The sequence below is a fragment of the Gigantopelta aegis genome, chromosome 1 (assembly GCF_016097555.1).
Source record: "Gigantopelta aegis isolate Gae_Host chromosome 1, Gae_host_genome, whole genome shotgun sequence".
NCBI classification, from domain to species: Eukaryota; Metazoa; Mollusca; class Gastropoda; order Neomphalida; family Peltospiridae; genus Gigantopelta; species Gigantopelta aegis.
The window spans coordinates 19529309-19545452 of record NC_054699.1 but is presented as its reverse complement, the minus strand read 5'-3'; the positions used below and the strand labels follow the sequence as shown (position 1 = coordinate 19545452).

At 36.9% G+C, this 16144-nt stretch overlaps 1 protein-coding gene across 1 annotated transcript in view; it reads left to right on the top strand.

The window, feature by feature from the left end:
• The window catches only part of LOC121370250 (intraflagellar transport protein 80 homolog), a 55022-nt gene extending 39827 nt beyond the window's left edge, over window positions 1–15195 (top strand). The window contains exons 17-18 of the mRNA XM_041495415.1: window positions 906–1029; window positions 14004–15195. Coding sequence (XP_041351349.1) covers window positions 906–1029; window positions 14004–14117 — 238 coding nt within the window. The 3' untranslated portion in view covers window positions 14118–15195. The remainder of the gene's footprint in view (window positions 1–905; window positions 1030–14003) is intronic.
• The last annotated feature ends 949 nt before the right edge of the window (window positions 15196–16144 follow it).

Sequence of the window (16144 nt, the reverse complement as noted above, 5' to 3'; positions counted from 1 at the left end):
CTATTTGCAAAGATTAGGATGGCCAGAAAAACACTGAATATACAGTCACGGATATTCTAAACAAGAAACTATATTTTGTATGTAATTTTAGTCTTTAAACTATTTTATTAGGCGGTAACACCATATAGTTGCAGAAACTCCAGGACAGTGCCATTAAACATTACATGTACATTACACTTACGGCTGTGAAATCATGTTGGGACTGATATAAAACAACTAACCACAACTTCAAATTTTAAAAATGACAGAATTAAAAGCTCAATTTGAAATGATTTAGAATTCGTATCCATTATTATTTAAGGAAGTGGATTGGTCTGGACATCCCAACAGCCAGTTGGCTAGAATCGTTCACCAATAAATACAAAACTTTAAACATGTAAAACTGGTTGATTTATAAGCAAGAATTCATTCAGTGACATTTCATTATTAGGTCACTTAATTATTTTACTCAATTTATTTAATGATGCATGATGTCATATGCAGAGGTATGATGATGTCATCTCTTTTGGCGATCATGTTTTTAACAATATCATCTGTTGGTTAGTTGCTTATAAAAAAAATCCCCCCCCCCCCCCCTTCAATCAGTGGTCAGACAACTGGTTAAGGGTGGTTCCAGAAAAAATCATGGTGGGTAGGGGATGCATCAGGCTCCATAATTATTATTTTATACTGGTGGGTCTGCTATAATTTTATTTCTATACACAATATACAATAAGAAAATGGCTATGGCAAAAAACGTATGCCGTGGAAAACAAATCTAATATTGTCGATAACCAAAATAGTTCTGAAAAGAATTAAAACATTTTAAAAACTCCACAGCATTGCCAATTGTATGTGTAGAATGTGCAGAATGAAGACTTTAATAAAGACTTTATTAACTTCTGGGTTTTTTTTTCTTTTTCTAGAGCCCTGGAGCTGGCTGTGAAGTTCAAGACACACGTTGACACGGTGATTGGCCATCGGGTGAAATATCTCCAACGCTTTGACAAGAAGGAGACAAACAAGAGATTTCTGCAGTACCAGGAGGGGGTGAGTTTTAGACCAAAGACGTTTAACAGAGGCAGAATCTAACTGTGGGTTCAGCACTCGCCCGAGGTGCTTCGGTCAAACCCCATTGGTGGACCCATTTTTTATATTTTTTTCCTATGCCAACTAGAGCCACATGACTGGTATATCAAAGGCTGTGGTATGTGCTGTCCTGTCTGAGAAAGTGCATATAAAAGATTCCTTGCTGCCAATAAAAAAATGTAGTGGGTTTTCTCTGAAGGCTATATGTCCAAATTACTGAAAAGAAATTACTTCAAAAACATCAATGATTGATAAGTCAGTGTGCTAAACAAAAGCTTTAGCTTTATAGATTAACCTGCTATAGTGGACAGCTTGCAAAAGACAAGGACAGGTCTGTGTTTAATGACACCGTAGCACATTTTAATCTATGTCTGTTTGGTGTTTTTAACATATGGTTATTTCTACACTTGGTTGAGAGACAGACAGACAGACAGAGAGACAGACAGACAGACATAAAGAGAGATACATGTAGTGAGAGAGAGAGACAGAGACAGATACATAGAGAGACACAGATAGAGAGAGAGATAGAGAGAGAGAGAGATACAGAGAGAGAGAGAGAGAGAGAGAGAGAGATACAGAGAGAGAGGAGGGAGGTAGAGACAAAGTGAATGAGAGAGTGAGCTGGTGCCATTTAGGCTACTCCATGCAATGCAAAAACCAGCAAATTATCTTTGATATGCATTTTCCTGTAGACAGATCAGTACACACTACACTACATCCTTTCTCACAAACAACAAGTTCCAGATCAATAAAACTTGGTTTGTATAGTTGCACATTTGGATGTTTAAAACAAATTTTAATTTTAATTTTAATTTTTTTATTATATAAACATGACTAGATTGATCATGAATTTTATATTGCAAAAAAGAGAGAAGAAGCGAAAAGTGATTTATGGCACTTTTTATAAACAGATCATGCATTTCATCAACTCTGAGATCAATAATACGTGATTTATATAGTTGCACCTTTTGATGTTTATCTCGGTGTATGTTGAAAAAAAGATTTAATTTCATTTTCAGTTTTAATTTTTAAAATATTTAAATAGTACTAGATTGATCATGACTATTAAGATTGCAATTTTGTTTTTTTAATTAGAACAAAAAAGTGAATTATGACAATTTTTATAAGCAGATCATGCAGCCCACACCATATAAGGTGTTTAATATGGCTGTGTTCTGATTAAGTCTATTTCCTCAACCAGAACTGATTATGTTCAACATTGGTTACAAATTAAAGTCGCAGATCCTAGTTTCCAATGGATATTAAGTTTGGTTAAAATACTCGTACACCTGTGACGTCACTGTATTGTCTCAACGCTCCATAATTGTTCAGTAATGGAGTGATGATTCCATAACTCCATTACTAAGAGTAATATAGATAAAATACAGATATATATATATATATATATATATATATATATATCTATATATATATATACATATAATAATAACTTGGATATATTATACTTTGACTTCCATGGTTTATTTACATACAATACTGTTTCGTACAGGTCGCGATGTTTGTGCGAACCTGTAGTCTTCAGTGCATAGACCAGAGTGATTTGTATAGAACATTAATTACAACCACGTGTCTCTTCTAATCATGTTAAATTACTCAAGAGGTATTTGTCTTTGTGTCTACATTTGCTGACCAGTTCGTTTCGCTTATTCAAGGACGCCGTTGAGGGATTGCAAATAATAAAGTACTTCTCGCAAATACAAAGGCCGCAACGCTTCGACGCGTTCGAATAATGTGGGGCACGGCATAGAATTTTCCAACTGATTACGTACTCAAGGTTGTTCTCTTTCAAGTGCCAGATATGTTTACTGAGTTCTGTGTCGTTGCGCTTCGTGCTGTGATTAAAAGAAGCCTTGTGGTTAGAATACCTCGCCTTGAAATCGGTCGCCGTTAACCCTACATAGGTCTCTATTTTATCCCCACAGGTCACTATGGCTTGGTACACAATGCTCTTAGCGAGGCATTCGCCCCCAAGTGGGCACACTGTGTTTTTAGGGCAGCTGCACTTTTTTTCTGTTTCGGTCTTTCTGTGGTTTCCCAGTTTCCTTTTGTTGTCGCTGTCAATAATTCGCGCCACATTAGGCATGCAGCTATATGACAGCTTGACTGTATTTCTGCTAAAGATCTTATGCATCTTATTGGATGGGGGGAAACACTTGTCGATAATTTTTAGGAACTCTTTGCCAACATTGGTCTTCACATTTCGGTCATAGGGTGGATTGTACCATATAATGTTTCGCTTTCGGTTCCTCTTCACTGCTCTAGGTTGGTCTTGTACGTAGTGTAGCTTATAACTGTGTCCCCTTTCATCCAACGCTTTCTGGTATACGGGGGCGGCCTTATTGAATTCGATCTCATTCGAAGATATTTCCGATAGGCGTTTATTGATACCCTCCGGGATGTTTTTTTAGAACGGTGGGTGGGTGGTTGGAATCAGTGTTTACATACTGCAAGGTGTTATTAGGTTTCATGTATGGCCTGTATTGTCCCGAGTTCAAATCAAGTGTTACGTCTAAAAAGTTGATTACTTTTTTGTTGGCTTCGATAGTGATGCTCAACTCGTTTTCCTTGAAGATCTTACAGATATCTTTTTTTATTCTTTCCATTTTTCTCGGTGGTTCCTTAAAAAAACCCAGCCCATCATCCCTGTAAAGACCGATAGACGCGCCGTACTTGGTTTTCAAGAGGGATAACATGTAGCAAACCACTAGCTCGCAAGATTCAGCCCCATCATAGCTGCCCATTGTTACGTCAAAACCGGTACTGGTCTCTTTTTTCTCCCATGGTTTTCTATTGCTGAACACAATGGTGCGTTTCGCGTGGATGATGACATCTTTCTCGTGTTCGGTTACAATGGTGTGTTGTTTTGCAAAGTCTATTGCTTTGATTAGGAGCTTCTCTGTGATGGATGGATAGAATTCAATAATGTCAAAATTGACGAAACTGCCTTCACACTTGTTCGGGATCTCGCGGTACCACTCGAGTACTTCGCGTGTACTCTTCCAGAGGTTTATTTGAGTTGAATCCGCAACACATTTCACCAGTCTACTAAGGATTACTTTGCTGACGTGTCCTAGTTCGGACTTGGTTGGGCTGATTAGTCTACATGTTGGTTTATTCTCGAAATTAGGCTTGTGATCTTTCAGAGTGATGAAAGCCTCTTTTTCTGCGAGTTTATCTACACGGTCGTCGATTTTAAAATTTTCAGCGATGTGCTTTGCCTCCCTGTTAATAGCTAGGACTTGGGTCTCACTCTCCTTTTTGTAGGTTTTGTTGACGTTTATTTTTACGAGATCGCTGTACTTTTCTTGTTCGATCTTGTAGTAGTTTGTTGTTTTATCGGCCTTAATTGTTATCTTACTGTCATGTTTCACAGTCTCCAGGTCCTGATGTAATTTGGCCTGAAAGACATTGGTTTTGTTCTCAAACTCGATGTTTTGAATAAGGGATACCATGCAGTCCTCAAATTCCTTAGGTTCCTCGATCACGGGTGGAGATTTTGGAGTATTAAGTCCGTATGTTTCTTGGTTAAGAGCCGACGCCTTGGGTTTGAGGAAAAATAAGGCCTTCCATCTCATTCGTTTCATAAAGAGTTCAGTTTTCTCAATGAACCTCTTCAGATATGCCGATCTTGGTGCCATTGGTATGTTCTTTGTTGAATACTCAAAGGATATACGATCCATTCTGACACATAGATATCATAGAGTGCTCGACAGTATAGGAGCAAACGTAAATTCAAATGAAGCTTGTTATTGGTGTGCCACTAGAGTGCTCTATACTGTTACAGTAGAGCGGTTACATTCTCTACTGTAACCGCTCTACTGTAACAGTATAGAGCACTCTAGTGGCACACCGATAACAAGCTTCATTTGAATTTATATATATATATATATATATATATATATATAGACATAAAGTCATTATCTATTTTAAGTAGCTGAATACCCTCATAACTCTCCATTCCTGAAAAAGAATGGGACTCTGCCCTAACAGGCCTCGTCTCCATTATTTTTTAGGAATGGAAAGTTACTCGGACATTCCTCTATACTTAATCTACAAACCTGTAACACATTTGGATAAAGTTACACTAGAGTGAAACAGGAGTCTGCGACTTTAAAACGAGGGAAATGCCCTTTAAAAAATAGACTAGAGGTCGTCTCCTTAATCATTACTCATAGGTAAGTGCATTTTAGCCCCCTACCAGTCCAACCGGAGGGGACTATAGGTTTCATCTCCATCCGTCTGTCATATAGTTTTCCAGATGGTTTTTTTTTTAAGAATGCTTTGAGATATTGACCTGGAATTTTTATATTACATTATCATATACTGTTACAGATTATGTGTAACTTTCATAGAAATTTATCTATTTTTGACGGAGTTATGGCCCTTGAACTTGGGAGATGTGAAAATTGGTTTTCCGGACATTTTTTTCATAAGGCCTTGAGACATTGACCAGAATTTTTGTGTATAGTTTTATAATATACTGTTACATATCATGTTTGACTTTCATGGTGATTTACCAATTTTTTACGGAGTTATGGCCCTTGAACTTAGGAGATGTGGGAAAAGAAATTCAAGACTTTTATTCAAAAGGTCTTGAGATATTGAGCTGAGATTTTGTGTATAGCGTTATAATGTACTGTTGCAGATCATTGCAAATTACCCATTTTTGATGGAATTATGGCCCTTGAACTTTGGAGATTAAAAATTTGACAGACTTCTTTTGCAATGCCTGAAGATATTGAGATGAAATTTTTTATATTTCCTTATCATGTACTGTTACTGATCAAGTTTATCTTTCATTGCACTGTTGCAAAAGTTTACTAAACTATTGTCTGTCCCATCCTACAGAAATGTTTTTTTTGTAAATAATTTCTGTTTGGTTTGATTTAAGAAGAAGAGTGAAAGTGTTTTGGAATGGAAATAACAAAAAACTATTTTGATGTGCAATTTAGAAAATAATCGGCTCAGAAATAAATAGCTTGTAGTAAATTCCATAGTATGAAAAAAGGCGTTCCCTGTGGGAAGAACTATACATACATGTATATAGGTCCCTGGTTTTTAACTCGATAATATCCCTTAAATTGTTTAATCCATACTGTTGATGCTGAGTTGGTGCCTCAACAAGGTATTGGGGCTTTAATCTGCAACATGGCAAGTTATTGAATTTTCTAAATTGTTTTCTGTGCCAGGAAAAGAAAAAAGAAAAAAAAACATACTTACGTAAGTGACAGTAAAATTAGGAAACATTATTCAGTTTCACGTTTTTAACTTTACTGATTATTTTTACATTCATTGCTTCATACTAAAATACTGATAAGTCTTGAATTATAACTTGGATTTTGTTTGTGTGTGTGTATGATTTTTTTTTTTTTCGTATTGGTTGTGAAAAACCTGTACATTTTATACTCTTATCAGTGTCTACAAACGTTTGCCAACCTGGTTGTTTTATTACCAGACAGTTTCTTCCCCTGCATATTTGGAACTTATTTGGAACTCCGGACGTAGCTCAGTGGTACAGTACTCGCCTGATGTGCGATCAATTTAGGATCGATTCCCGTTGGGCTATTTCTAGTTCCAGCCAGTGCTCCACAACTGGTGTAATTAACAAAGGCTGTGGTATGTACAGTCTTGTCTGTGGGATGGTGCATATAAAATATCCCTTACTGCTAATTGAAAAGAGTAGCCCATGAAGTGGCAACAGCAGGTTTCCTCTCTCAGTATTTGTGATCCGTAACCATATGTCCAACACCATATAACCATAAATAAAATGTGTTGAGTGCGTCGTTAAATAAAACATTTCCTTCCTTCCTTCCTTGTTGCATGTTTCCAACTAACAGAGCTATTTTAACAACCAAAATTAAATATTAAATGCAGTTTCTTTTTTCAGACTTTTAGTGTCTGTACACACAGTGTGTTTCTTGTCTTCTTAATGACTGTGCATGGTGACCCAGACTGGATTTTACCTTCAAATATTTTCATATACCGTATATCGCTGTGTATTAGCTGACTCCATGCATTAGCCGACCCCCTAGTTTCACCCTCCAAATCGGCTTTAAAATTATAGACCTTGTATATAAGCCGACCCCCCTATATAAAACTAACCAAGTCAGATGTCTGTGTGGTCTACAAAATGACAAAGTACATCTGCTTTCAAACGTCATTTGTCACAGCAAACTTATCCGGAAGCAGTAGCCTATTTATATTTATAGAAACGGTGTCCGGTTAATTTATTTCTCGTAAAATATAAGTACCAAGATAGCGAAATATACCTAAACATTCTTGATTGCAGCCACACGTTAAAAACAGTGACTGTTTGCATTGTTGATTGTGCTAATCGGGTCTTTTCATTACTAGTCGGCTATACCCTACCATACCCAACCACCCGTGTCGATTAATCCCAAGCCGACAAACAAAACAAATGAAGCTGGAACAATTAACATGTTCACCGGTTTAGTAAGCAGTTTTGTAATGACACGTGACCTGCGAAGTTTTCCGAAATTCTTTTGATCGGTCACTATTTATTGTTGTTTAAACAGATAAATATTACTAAATAACTTTTAAACACCAACATTTATTAAAGATGAACATATACATACAATTTTAATATCTTTTATTTGTAATAGCTTGTGTTAAAATGCAATATTAAACCTTTATGAAAGCGGAAATGCAGAGCACAATAATGACAATAGATCGAGTCGAGCCGTGATGTCACTATTCTAACTTTACATTTCCAATAAAATGTTGACTCCTTAGATAAGCCGACCCCAGCCTTTGACTTGATAATTTTTGTATCAAAAAGTCGGCTAATACACAGCGATATACGGTATGAATGGAAATAAAAAAAAATACAGAGGGAAGTTAAACGAAATTTGAGTTACTACAAACATTAGGATAACCAGAACCACATTGGGTAGGCTATGCAGATAGAAAAATTCTGAACAAGAAAATGTATTTAATTTTAGCTGTTAAAATGGCTATTTGCTAAAAACATCTGAACATATATGTACATGTAGAGGCACTGATTTTCCGCAATCGCGGACGGAATCGCGGAAATACCTATCTGAAACGGAATTCCCGATTTTTTTCCAAAACATTATTTAACTTTAAATAACGCATTTGATTAATTAAAATTTATTTTTCTAACTAGAAACAATGGACACCGACATCTGCCTGTGCTACGCTATGACACTAGTACCTTTGTATGTTACGCCAAATGTTTAATGTAGAGTATCTAGACGTTTTACCAGTCGTGTTTTCTTCGCTTATTCCCGGCGATTTAACAGAAAAAGCGAACAAACCGGCCTCAGTGGCGCAGTGGCTGGTAGGTACAGAGTTCACAGCCCGGTACCGGTTCCAACCCAGAGTGAGTTCTTAAGGGCTCAATGGGTAGGTGTAAGGCCACTACACCCTCTTCTCTCTCACTAACCACTAACCAACTAACAACTAACCCACTGTCCTGGACAGACAACCCAGATAGCTGAGGTGTGTGCCCAGGACAGCGTGCTTGAACCTTAATTGGATATAAGCACGAAAATAAGTTGAAATCAATCAAAACCGAACATTGTGAGCTAAAATTGTCCGATATTTACTCAAGTGAAGGATATATTATGTTACGTTTGCTTATTAATTTTAACATTTGCGGCATTGCCATGATGTTATATGCCACTGGTGTGTGTGTGCTATTTGCATCAATGAGCGTGCGTGTGTGTGTGTGTGTGTGTATGTGTGGGGGTGAAACAAAAACAGAATTTAATACTGAAATGGAAAAAAACAGAATTTGTAACATTATGAAACGGAAAAGGGAAAAATCTGAAACGGAAAATCAGTGCCTCTATCTATACATGTAGGTACTTTTAGTCATTAAAAAGGACTTTTTTTCTTTTTTTTAAATATGTTTTAAAAAATTCTTCCTTTCCTTCTTGGATCCGAGAACATTTCATTTCAACTTATTTTCGTGCTTATATCCAATTAAGGTTCAAGCACGCTGTCCTGGGCACACACCTCAGCTGTCTGGGCTGTCTTGTCTAGGACAGTGGGTTGGTGGTTAGTGAAAGAGAAGAGGGTGTAGTGGTCTTGAACCTACCCATTGAGTCATTAAAACATGCTCTGGGTGGGAGCCGGTACCGGGCTGTGAACCCAGTACCTATCAGCCTTATCTCTGATGGCTTAACCACAACACCACCGAGGCCGGTTCAGAGAACAAAATTAATATGCGTTTATATAGATAATAATGATGCATGTTTATAACAAACATTTTACAACTGCAGCAAAAAAGAAAGAAAAAGGATTGTCCCTTTAAAGATTTAAAAAACAAAAAAACACAAAAAAAACCCAAAAAACCCCCCAAACACACAAAGAGGAGAAATGGCTCGAGAAATGGTTTGAAGAATCGCTCTTGTTTGCTGTAATTAGCCGGCTCGTGTGTTTGATGGATTTCACATGTGCACGTGCTGTAAATGGAACTATTTTAATGGCTCTTTTTAACCGCGAGTCTGATCTTGGCACTGACAAGTGCATCATGGCTCTCCGCTGTCTGTTTCTGTCACATCGTTACGTCACCGTTAACAACGATCAACAGCTGCGAACGTGTGGCACACAACTGCGAAGAGTTGAAGGCTGTACATTTGTAAATCACTTCTCCGTAAAAACCGGCAATAAATGGGATTCTTTTCGTAACTGATATGATAGTAAAGAAAGAAAGAAAGAAAAGTTGATTAGGTTTATACCACTATTTATGTGTTAAATGTACTGTATGGTTCAGCGGGTAGAAAGTGTAATAAAAAGTAGAAAAAGCCATGAGTAAAATAACTAAAACAACAACATCCCCCTCAAAAAAAAAACCCAGACCACAAAGATGCACATGCACTCACACTCAAATTTACTACATAAATATTGATGATGCACTAGGTGGACTAGGTCCCCCACCTCCCCCAGTCCCCACGACTGGTACATCAAAGGCTGTGGTATGTACTGCCCTGCTTATGGGAAAGTACATGTAAATGATTCATTGCTACTTTATCGATAGGAGTAGCTTTTGTAGTGACAGTAGAGTGTTGGGTGTGTGCTTTTTTTTTTTCTTAATCAAGTGTTGAAATAACCATATGTGTTTGACACTAAGTACATGCAGCTGCAGCTTAATAATGGGCTGAGGTATTGTTAAGCAATTCCTTTCCTTTCCTTAGTCTTTAACAGGCATTGAAATAAGGCAAGAATGGTAATTTAACAGGCATCGAAATAAGGCAAGAATGGTAATTTTAACAGACATCGGAATAAGGCAAGAATAGTAATTTAACAGACATCCAAATACGGCAAGAATGGTAAGTTAACAGACATCAGAATAAGGCAAGAATGGTAATTTAACAGACATCAGAATAAGGCAAGAATGGTAATTTAACAGGCATCCGAATACGGCAAGAATGGTAATTTAACAGGCATCGAAATAAGGCAAGAATGGTAAGTTAACAGACATCCAAATACGGCAAGAATGGTAATTTAACATACATCGGAATAAGGCAAGAATGGTAATTTAACAGACATCGGAATACAGCAAGAATGGTAAGTTAACAGACATCCAAATACGGCAAGAATGGTAATTTAACAGACATCGGAATAAGGCAAGAATAGTAATTTAACAGACATCCAAATATGGCAAGAATGGTAAGTTAACAGACATCAGAATAAGGCAAGAATGGTAATTTAACAGGCATCCGAATACGGCAAGAATGGTAATTTAACAGGCATCGAAATAAGGCAAGAATGGTAAGTTAACAGACATCCAAATACGGCAAGAATGGTAATTTAACATACATCGGAATAAGGCAAGAATGGTAATTTAACAGACATCGGAATACAGCAAGAATGGTAAGTTAACAGACATCCAAATACGGCAAGAATGGTAATTTAACAGACATCGGAATACGGCAAGAATGGTAATTTAACAGACATCGGAATACGGCAAGAATGGTAATTTAACAGACATCCAAATACGTCAAGAATGGTAATTTAACAGACATCGGAATAAGGCAAGAATGGTAATTTAACAGACATCGGAATACGGCAAGAATGGTAAGTTAACAGACATCCAAATACGGCAAGAATGGTAAGTTAACAGACATCCAAATACGGCAAGAATGGTAAGTTAACAGACATCCAAATACGGCAAGAATGGTAAGTTAACAGACATCCAAATACGGCAAGAATGGTAAGTTAACAGACATCCAATACGGCAAGAATGGTAAGTTAACAGACATCCAAATACGGCAAGAATGGTAAGTTAACAGACATCCAAATACGGCAAGAATGGTAAGTTAACAGACATCCAAATACGGCAAGAATGGTAATTTAACAGACATCGGAATAAGGCAAGAATGGTAATTTAACAGACATCGGAATACGGCAAGAATGGTAAGTTAACAGACATCCAAATACGGCAAGAATGGTAAGTTAACAGACATCCAAATATGGCAAGAATGGTAATTTAACAGACATCGGAATAAGGCAAGAATGGTAATTTAACAGACATCCAAATATGGCAAGAATGGTAATTTAACAGACATCCAAATACGGCAAGAATGGTAATTTAACAGGCATCCAAATACGGCAAGAATGGTAATTTAACAGGCATCCAAATACGGCAAGAATGGTAATTTAACAGGCATCCAAATACGGCAAGAATGGTAATTTAACAGGCATCCAAATACGGCAAGAATGGTAAGTTAACAGACATCCAAATACGGCAAGAATGGTAAGTTAACAGACATCCAAATACGGCAAGAATGGTAAGTTAACAGACATCCAATACGGCAAGAATGGTAAGTTAACAGACATCCAAATACGGCAAGAATGGTAAGTTAACAGACATCCAAATACGGCAAGAATGGTAAGTTAACAGACATCCAAATACGGCAAGAATGGTAATTTAACAGACATCGGAATAAGGCAAGAATGGTAATTTAACAGACATCGGAATACGGCAAGAATGGTAAGTTAACAGACATCCAAATACGGCAAGAATGGTAAGTTAACAGACATCCAAATATGGCAAGAATGGTAATTTAACAGGCATCCAAATACGGCAAGAATGGTAAGTTAACAGACATCCAAATACGGCAAGAATGGTAATTTAACAGGCATCCAAATACGGCAAGAATGGTAAGTTAACAGACATCCAAATACGGCAAGAATGGTAATTTAACAGACATCCAAATACGGCAAGAATGGTAAGTTAACAGGCATCCAAATACGGCAAGAATGGTAATTTAACAGACATCCAAATACGGCAAGAATGGTAAGTTAACAGACATCCAAATACGGCAAGAATGGTAATTTAACAGACATCGGAATAAGGCAAGAATGGTAATTTAACAGACATCCAAATACGGCAAGAATGGTAATTTAACAGACATCGGAATAAGGCAAGAATGGTAATTTAACAGACATCCAAATACGGCAAGAATGGTAATTCAGGTTACCAGGAGGGGCAGCACATAGCCCTGTAATATAAATACTGTTGCATACAGGTTTTGTATTATTTTTTTCCCCTTTTCAATCATAGCTGCACAGTTGGTCTTATCAAAATCCATGCTATATATATCCTGTGTGTTGGAAAGTGATCAAGTATCGCAATGACTTATGATAGACATCTAACACCTGCATATTAAAAGTTGGGCTGGGATGTCATTTTACAAACATTACTAGTGTCTTGCAACCTCCATGCTATTTCATTCCAAGAATTCATTTGGCCCCCACAAAATAAAAATTCAGATCATTCTGAAATGGCAATTTAGTACAAATAACAGCAAATAAAATCTGTGCTAAATAGGCATTTGCGTATCAGTTTTGCGACAGCACTGTTCATTGCTGTCTCAAATTTGAACAATTGAAGGCACTGTACATATTATTTTTAGCTTAAAGTTTGTTTTCTTTCATGACACCACCAGATGACATTGATTTTGTAATCTTAGCAGCAAGAGATATTTTCATATGCACTTACCCACGGACAGGACAGCACATACCGCAGCCTGGGGCACTGGTTGGGACAGAAAATAAAAACAATCAGAGAATGTTTCCACTGAGGGGGTTCGATCCTACAACCAAACCACCTCAGGTGAATGTTCTACCGACAGATCAATCCAGCCCTTCAAATAATAATATTATTTTGTGCCTGGTGGGTCATTCACATCGTTAATTCGAAGCATACATAAAATTTAATTTAATGAAAATACAAATTAACATTACCAATTTTCAAGCCTGTGATAAATAAAATTTGTGTGACCCCTTTATGGGTTGTGCCAAAATTAATTCAGGTAATCATTTTTTTTTTTTACTTAACCTGTTAAATTTATCAGGGTTTCTGCTAGAGGGTAAAATGGGTATGGTAAAATGGGAATGGCGTCATACCCATGATTTTTGGCAGATTAATTTTTTTTTAAGTTAACCTTTTGACAAAATGAATTACTCTTATCATTAATGTATGATTTTCTTAACCCTAACCCTAAACTTAACCCATTTTCTTTCTGGGTGAGCCCCCCTCCCCCTCCCCCTTTACCCCCTGTTGACTGTGGTTGCATTCAATTCCATAGTGTCATACCCAAAAATTGGCAGAAACGCTGTCCATGTAGTGCAATGCACAAAATTATATTTGCTTGAGTGACATGCGAATAAACGATTGTTCTTGCAATTTTCAGGGTTGTGAGAAATAAATATTCGTGTAACCCCTTTTGGGGTCGTGCCAAAATAAAATTCAGTTGATCGATTTTCATTTTACGTAACTTGTTCTATCCATGTAAATGATGTCTTAAATTTAATGCATACAAAAAAAAGGTCATGCAAAATTAGATTTGCTTGAGCAACACACAAACAAAATGATTGGTCTCACAATTTTCAGAGTCCTGCTTTTTTATTGTGTTTTCCAGATTGAGATTGACTGGGAGAAGATCCAGGCAAAGATTGATATGGAATACCAGAAGGAGAGAGAGCGGCCAACAGGGGGCACCAGCGTGCGGTCCACAAGCAAAGATCGGGCTTAGTGGAAATCACATGTCTCATCACGTTTATTCATCTCATCACACTGAACAGCAAGTGTCTGAAGTGTTATTTTCAATATATGTCTTAAAACAGTCCACTCACAGAAACACAGGAAGTCTTATAACCATCTATGGTGGTGTATTATGTTTTGTGTTGGTCCTATGGATATTTAAATCTGGATTGTATAGTTCTTTGAACAGTATGCCCAGTTTGTTTAGGTATTTCATACAGCAAGTCAGGAATTCTTTAGATTAAAAAAATATGATTGTGTTGTTACATCATATATGTGTTCACGGTACCTATTTTTGTCAACAACCAGACAAGGTAGAGAGAGATTGGAGAATAGGAAAATATTTACGTAATTGTTCTCGCCTCTTCGTAATGTTTAGGAACATGTTCCAAACAACAGGATAGAGTTTCAAGTACATGTTATGTCTGACAAAATACCTCGACATTTTAATATATGTCTTAAGGTTTATATATAGAGTTTGTTTATTGAGGTGTAAAGTGTCATAGATAACCACAAGACTTGACATACATGCACATCATGTAACAGACTTATAATATGAGATGAATAACCTCCATACTTGACATGTGTGCATCATGTAACAGACTTATAATATGAGATGAATAACCTCCATACTTGACATGTGTGCATCATGTAACAGACTTATAATATGAGATGAATAACCTCCATACTTGACATGTGTGCATCATGTAACAGACTTATAATATGAGATGGAAAAACCTCCATACTTGACATGTGTGCATCATGTAACAGACTTATAATATGAGATGAATAACCTCCATACTTGACATGTGTGCATCATGTAACAGACTTATAATATGAGATGGAAAAACCTCCATACTTGACATGTGTGCATCATGTAACAGACTTATAATATGAGATGAATAACCTCCATACTTGACATGTGTGCATCATGTAACAGACTTATAATATGAGATGGAAAAACCTCCATACTTGACATGTGTGCATCATGTAACAGACTTATAATATGAGATGAATAACCTCCATACTTGACATGTGTGCATCATGTAACAGACTTATAATATGAGATGAATAACCTCCATACTTGACATGTGTGCATCATGTAACAGACTTATAATATGAGATGGAAAAACCTCCAAATTGTTTTAAAATTCTGGATTTTAGTTCCACCTAAAAACAGCTCATGTCTTTGTTCTTTGATGACAGGGCTCGAAATAGGAAGTAAAATACGGCCTGCTGTTATTTGTTTTTAAGATAGCAGGCCAAAAGAAATACGGCCTGCTAAGAAAAAAAAAATGGCATGCTGGAAATAAAGACAGCACGGGGTGAGTGGAGGGTTTGGGACAGTGTGTGGAGAATTAAGACCTCGGAGATGTGTTGTAGAGCATTATAATTTTAAAATGTAATAGAATCGCAAGTTCAACCTCAGCCAAATAGAAGATGAGATGATCGTACATGAAAAATTACCTACAATGTTTTGGTAAATGGAAAAAAAGAAAGCAAGAAATGTTTTATTTAAAGACGCACTCAACACATTTTATTTACGGTTATATAGTTATGGACCACACAGATAATGAGAGAGGAAACCTGCTGTTGCCACTCCATGGGCTACTCTTTTCAGTTAGCAGCAAGGGATCTTTTATATGCACCATCCCACAGACAGGATAGTACATACCACAGCTTTTGATATACCAGTCATGGTGCACTGGCTGGAGTGAGAAATAGCGCAATGGGCCCACTGACAGGGATCGATAAAATGTAATAGAATCATGAGCTCAACCTCAGCCAAATAGAAGATATGATCTTACATATATCGGTCTCTTGAAAAAATACCTGCAATGTTTTGGTAAATGGGCTGCTTTTCGCAGGTCACTATCTCAGGCCTTGGATGAACACTTCTCATTACATCCACCGAATTAAACAAAATGTTTTGATCCTTTTCTTAAATATTATTTTCATCTCTGTGAATTTCACAATGTCATAGTGCACCACAGAGGATGCTCTCTTAGAAGCACCTCA